The sequence below is a fragment of the Grammomys surdaster genome, unplaced genomic scaffold (assembly GCF_004785775.1).
Source record: "Grammomys surdaster isolate TR1022 unplaced genomic scaffold, NIH_TR_1.0 120220, whole genome shotgun sequence".
NCBI lineage: Eukaryota > Metazoa > Chordata > Mammalia > Rodentia > Muridae > Grammomys > Grammomys surdaster.
The window spans coordinates 11,003-18,076 of NW_021616165.1; the positions used below are offsets into that span (position 1 = coordinate 11,003).

Genomic DNA, 7,074 nt, shown 5'->3' on the forward strand with positions numbered 1-7,074 from the left:
TACCTATTAGAACCAGCTTGGGGCATGGAATCTAAAAGTCTCAAAAGAGGATTATCATGAAATTTGAGAACAAATGTAACATAAGTAGCTCTAGAATCAATACACAACAATTAAAAATAAGCACAAAGCAAATCAAAACCACACTCCTTAAGTACTTCATTTTGTTATCATCCTCCATTTAATCACAAGGCAAAACTTATGTTCATGCTTCAAGGTATGGGGGAGTTAGGGACTTCCACTCTGGACCACCATCCTTTACTCTTCTTTTGTTCTTGAAAACACAATGACTATCTCTAACAATGCCTTCTGTTATTCATCTTGTGCTCCTCAAAATATAACACCTGTTCTTTACCACCAAAGATCAAATCAATATGATTGTTTAAATTGTAAAACTCACAATCTATATCAGTTGAACTTGTCAACTACATAAGCCCCTATCCCTAAATCCTGACTGTAGGGAAAATGTAGTTATAACTTGGCACAGAAGTTTCTGGTTTTCTTTCCTTATTTTTATAATTTTCTTTTCTCTTCATTTATTGTTTAATCTGTTTTACAATCCAGATTTTATACCCCTTGTGGTCCACTGTGCAACTCTTCTTCATCCTACTCCTCGTCCCAGTCTCCAAGATGTCCCCATGCACAATCCCCACCACACCAGACCTTCCCACTCCCTGAGGACCCAAGTTTCTGGAGGGTCAACTGTATCTTCTCTGAGTACAGGCTCAGTAGCCCTCTACTGTATACAAGGTGGTTTACATTACCTGGTTGGTGGCTCAGTGTCTGAGAGATCCCAGGGCTATAGGCTAGTTCAGACTGCTGGTCATTCTATACAGTCTCCCTCTCCTCAACTTCTTCCAGCATTCCCCTAATTCAACCACAGGGTTAACAGTTTCTGTCCATTGATTTGGTGGAAACATCTGCATCTTCTTTCAGCTGCTTAGTGAGCCTCTTGGAAGTCAGTCATGACAGGCCTCTGTTTGTAAGCAGACTTTGGAGCCACCCATTGAGATGGATCTCATTTTGGGCACCTTACTAGACCTCCTATTGCTCAGGCTCCTCTCTGGTTTTGTTCCTGCAGTCATTACAGACATTAGGAAATGTTGGTTACCATTTTGTACTCCAGGATGGCAACTCTATAACATTCTGGCTCACTATGGGGAAATGTGTGTGTTACAAGTCACATATTATGTTCCGATTATGTCATGAACCAGCAGCAGCTTTATAATGATAAAGTCTTGTCATTTACATTATCTGAGATTGAGAGGTGTTGAATCTGAAAGGACTGCAGACCAGAAAGGCTCTACCACATTGTTTAATCTCATAGATGTTCTCTCCATTATGATTACTTTCATGATGATGAAGACTGCAAAAATGTACAAAGGCTTCCCCATATTGAATGCATTCATAGGGTTTCTCTTTCATGCTGATGAAAACTTGGGAAATTTGAAAAGGCTTCACAACATTAAATGTATCTATAAATTTACACACAGTATGGATTGTTTCATGGTGATGAAGACTATGAAGTGTGCAAAGGCTTCATCATATTATATTCTCACAGGATTTCTCTACATTATAGTTTCTTTTGTGCCTTTGAATATGACTGACATATGAAGGCTTTACCACATTGCTTACATTCATAGAGGTTCTCACCTGTATGTCTTCTTTTGTATATTTGAAAAGGATTGCAATGTAAAACGCTTTATCCCGTAGATGATATTCATAGGGTGTCTCTTGAGTGTGTCTTCTTTTATTTACATGGTGAGTACTGTGACTTGCAAAGTCTACTACAGTGTTTACATTCATAGTGTTTCTCTTGAGTGTGCATCCTTTGATGTACTAGATGACTCTTTTATGAAAATGCTTTACCACATTAGTTACATTCAGAGGACTTCTCCCCAGAACATGTTCTTTTATGTATTTGAAGATGATTGGGACATAGAAGAGCTTCAGAACATTCATGATATTCACAGGGTTTCTCTCCAGTATATGGTCCTTTATATATGTGGGGGACACTGCTTTGTGAAAAAAGTTTAAGACAACATTGCTCACATTCAAAATATGCTCTCATGTATGTGTCTTTTTATCATTGTGGTGATGACTGCTTCTTGGAAAACCTTTACTACATTGAATACACTCAAAAGATTTCAATCAAATATATATTCTTATATGTATATCAAGAATAGAGAGGTGTGAAAAAGTTTTACCAGATTGGTAACATTAACATGGTGTCTCTCTTGTATGTGTTCGTTTATGTTTTTGTAGGTTACTCCTTCCTGCAAAGGCTTTACCACATTGGTTACATTCATAGGGTTGCTCTCTTGTATGTATTCTGTTATGATATTTGAGACTACTGCTATGTGCAAAGGCTTTACCACATTGGTTACATTCATAGGGTGTCTCCCCTGTATGTGTTCTTTTATGATATTCAAGACCACTGCTGTGTACAAAGGCTTTACCACATTGGTTACATTCATAGGGTTTCTCCCCTGTATGTGTTCTTTTATGATATTTGAGACTACTGCTTCGTGAAAAGGCTTTACCACATTGGTTACATTCATAGGGTTTCTCCCCTGTATGTGTTCTTTGATGACATCGGAGAACACTGCTGTGTGCAAAGGCTTTACCACATTGGTTACATTCATAGGGTTTCTCCCCTGTATGTGTTTTTTTATGATATTCAAGACCACTGCTGTGTATAAAGGCTTTACCACATTGCTGACATTCATAGGGTTTCTCCCCTGTATGTATTCTTTTATGACGTCGGAGAGCACTGCTACGTGCAAAGGCTTTATCACACTGGTTACACTCATAAGGTTTTTCTCCTGTATGTGTTCGCTTATGTATTCGGAGTTTACTCCTTCTCATAAAGGCTTTACCACAGTGGTTACATTTATACGGTTTCACTCCACTATGAGTACTTTCATGCCTTTGAATATGACTCTGATATGCAAAAGCTTTAGCACATTGAACATTCTCAGAGGGTTGCTCTCCAAAACCACTTCTATCATGCCTGCAAAGAAATTGGCAGATGTGAAAGCTTTCTCACATTGATTATACTGATGAGTGTTTTTATCTGTATAAATTCATTTACAATTTGGTTAAATTGTAATGGTAATCTGATCTTACCATATCACTTTGTTAACATTCAAAGGTGTTGTCGTTCATTATTGGTTGGTTTACATCTTTAAAGATGCATGGAATGGGAAGAGTATTGATTAATGGCTCACATTTATAGGACACATTTTTTTTTATAAGAAGTTATTCACATATTTGAAGAGAACAGGAAGAATTCAGAGCTACTATACATTGATTGCATTAATAAATTTTGCTATTATGTGAATAATAGTACATGTGGAATATAAACCAATGTTAACAGAAAACATTTATACTTCCCTAATTCTCATAAAGATTTTCAGCAGTAAATATTCTCAATAATATTGGGAAACTATTTATTTATAAACTTTTAGCATATTTAGAAATGTCTATTCAAAGTGGGCAGTGCTATATATCTGCTAATTGTTCTGGAAAAGAGAAACGTATGTTGCTTCTTTCAATATCTCTATGCTCAAATGGGTTGTATCCATCATGATCTATGTCATCCATATTAAAAAAAAAGAATAAGAAGTGAAAGGGTTCCACATTACATTCACAGAGTTTGACGTTTTCTCTCATATTGATGTGGTACAGAGATTAAAGATTCTCTGCAAAGCCACCCTTAAATCTCATAAACTGTCCATCTCTATAAATTTAGCAATGCTATTACAAGTATATGACTAACAACAGACTTACTATGGATTATTTGCTTGTTACAAGGTTTTAGACAAATGCTTATAACCTAATAAATCTGTTTTCCTTTTAACTAGCTAAGTGCTATGAGACTGAACACACTGGCTGTTCTAGAACATGGTTTTACTGAGCTTGATTCAAATAGTGACATTATCTGTTAAGCCCCTCTTTTGTGTTTTTGAAATTAAGGAACACCTTGCAAACACAAACTGGATGTCTGCCATTGACATACATGACTTTGTGAGATCTAATAATCATCTATAACTTAATCTAGTGCACATTTTACCCTATTGCTTTTCTTTACAAATTGTAGCACATATTAAACTTTATTCATAGGCACTTTCTTATCAGCTTGCACAAGAAAATTACCTTTCATGTCTTCTGGAACTTGGAAAATGCTCACCAATAGTATGATCTTCCCAATTGTGGCCTAAAATATGGTGCCAGAGAAAGTATGTTACATTATTGGAAATAAGACATTTAAGTTGTCAACTTGAGTGTTCTTTAGAAACATCTCTGTTTATTTACCTCATTATGAAGTGAGATTACAAAATTAAATAACAATAACGAAAAAACAGAGATGCGCCTACATTTCAAAAGCTAAAAAAAAAAAAAAAATCACTGTATTACCTATAGCTGTGAGATTCCTACAGGTCTCCAACATCACATCTTTGTAGAGACTCTTCTGAGAACTATCCAGCAAAGCCCACTCTTCTGGAGTGAAGTTCACATGCACGTCATCATAGGTCACTACATCCTAAAAATTCCAGTATATATGTACATAAGAAAGCATGATTCCAACAACAGTGTACATGTGTACTTCAAAAAGTATACTTACTGACTTCCCTCCCCATCCACACAGCACTTTTTATCCAATAAGCAAACAGTCATTCACAGTCGAAGAAAAACAAAAACTGAAGTAAATGTAGAAGCAAATAAATGATCTCTGGGACCCTGATGCCTCTGTATTAAGATGTTGGATATGAGACCATGTAGCATCCTGCCAGACCTTCCTCACTTTCTGTTCCCTGAGACCCAGTACCCAAGGCTGCCCTTAGGACTGCAGTTTCTTCTCACATGTCCAGCCCCCCTGTAGATACAAAAGACCATTTCTGTCTTCCCTTCCCTTCTTACCCCATCTCTGTGTCTGAGCTCTGAACTAAGGGCAGAAACCCCCTACTTAACCACAGGCCAGTCCTCCAGAAGACTAAGTAGGCTGTCCAAAGACTCATCCCACAATCTGTTTCCTAAGACCAAATTCTCACTGTTGCCCAATGCTCTGAAACACAATATCAGAGAAATCATCCTTTGCCCATTTCCATGTGATCTGTTTTCAAGTTCACTTCCAAACAACTGAGGGAAGTACACCAGGAAAAATGTGAACTTGACCAATGTTACCTATGCTTGTATACAAAATAAAATAAAAACAGAATTCATGACTTCTACAAAAATAACTGAAGTGACTCCTAAAATGTTGTATTTCTGACCTTTCAGTTACGACCTGTCTGTCTTCCAAACAGAGAGGCCTGATGGTATAGAGTTCTGACAATAAAGGTAGGTAATCAGAAAGGTGCTCTATGGCGCTGTAGCTCTTCATGAGTCCAAGTGATTTCAGGGAAAAGTAGCTCCACTCAAGTCTAACAAAATATAATATAGAATAATGATTTAATATCTGCTTCCTGCCACATGGATAATGTTATGAGATCTAAAATCTGTCCTATGTAGCTATCCAGCACCATACACACCTGAGAAACTTCTACATCACACAAGCTCCTTTTGTAACAAAGAGTTGAATTTCTGTGTATCCTGCCAGTAGTACTGGAGGTAACAGAATGGCTAAACGATTCCAGTTAATGTTTCTGAAGTATGATCCCTATCACATCTTCAATTAATTTCTAAATTATGTATAAAACTCGTCACACAAAACTGAATATAGAAAGTTCACAAATTCTAGAAATCAAACCTCCACTTTTGCAATGTCATCCTGCTGCACACCAAAAGCAATGCCTGTGTATACACACTGGATAGTGACATTTATATTTCATACCTTGCCACTCAAAAGGCTACAGACCCTCCCTGGGAATCCACTGTCAGGATCACTGCCATTATCCTCTGCTATTATCACTACATGGAGCAACAGAACCACGCTCTGAACCATGGTCCCTCTTAGTACCAGTAGATCTGACTATGATAGCTCAGTAGTCTTGTTCTTCCCATCCTGATGATAGAGATGGCCACAATCACCAGGGCATGGCTTGTGGTCTTCTGCATAGCTTGTAACACATGCATCTGAGGAAAATCCTGTAAAGAACCTGCAAGCTACAGGCCTGCCAGAGTCCCTCATTAGCTAGGAAAACTCAGCTGGGCATTAGGAGAGTAAGTAGCATCTCCTCAACTTGGGGACCACAGAGCAAATTAATCAGATAGCTGAAACCATCCAAGCCCTTCTCTTCCACCCTAAATGCAGACATAAGCCTAGTCTGAGTAATTTGCATTTAATTGAATTCTATTCTCCCAGAGCACTTATTTTCCTTGTTATAGGCACAGGGTTCTTTCTTTGCATAATCAATTATACATGCAATGTTCTGTGCTTCAAAGTGGGGATGACATACAGCCAAACTGCAATCAAATTCATAGAGTAACAACAATTAAAAAGAAAAATTGGCTATGAAATTTAAAGCTAGGAGCAGTTAACTGAAGAGAAATGAAACAAACAAAAAAAAGAAATAAAAATGATAGGAAATCACTACTAGGTATGGTGGAGTAGAAAATTTATTATACACAAAAGAGAGAACATAGGGAGACCCAATTATATCTCGGAGAGTTTAGATAAGACATGTCATTTTGGAGAGGTAGAATGGGAGAAGGAAGAACCAGATCAAGAGATAAGAATGATTAATAATAGATGAAAAAGGCCAGTCCAAAAATAGTCGGATTGCATAAGGAATGGCAGCTTGGATATTGGCAACCCAATCAATATTCTATAATAGGTAAGAACTGCAGTCTGATGAGAGAACCAGACAGCCAGGTTTGCATAGATTTGTTAAACAGGCCTCTCAGCTCCTTGTCCCAGAGTTTCAGACTTAACACTAGGGAGAAAGGAGAAGGAAGGAATGACAATTATATTCTCAAAGATTATTTTTAAGAATTAAAACATACTTTATGGTCCAGTATTTTTGAGAAACTGAACACATGTACCAAGTAGTTCTTATATTTTTTCTCTTACACTGTGTATTTTCAAATAGGAATAATCATATTCCTGTTAGACACAGCCACACCAGTTTGCCT

The 7,074-nt window shown here is 37.3% G+C and overlaps 1 protein-coding gene across 1 annotated transcript; it reads right to left on the reverse strand.

Moving 5' to 3' along the window:
* Positions 1-2,217: 2,217 nt before the first annotated feature.
* Positions 2,218-4,537, reverse strand: LOC114635946 (zinc finger protein 120-like). The gene is made up of 3 exons (XM_028784295.1): positions 4,417-4,537; positions 4,156-4,216; positions 2,218-3,010 (listed from the first exon to the last, which is right to left on the reverse strand). Exons 1-3 carry the CDS (start codon positions 4,448-4,450, stop codon positions 2,218-2,220), a joined length of 888 nt encoding a protein of 295 aa, XP_028640128.1. The 5' UTR covers positions 4,451-4,537.
* Between the last annotated feature and the right edge of the window lie 2,537 nt (positions 4,538-7,074).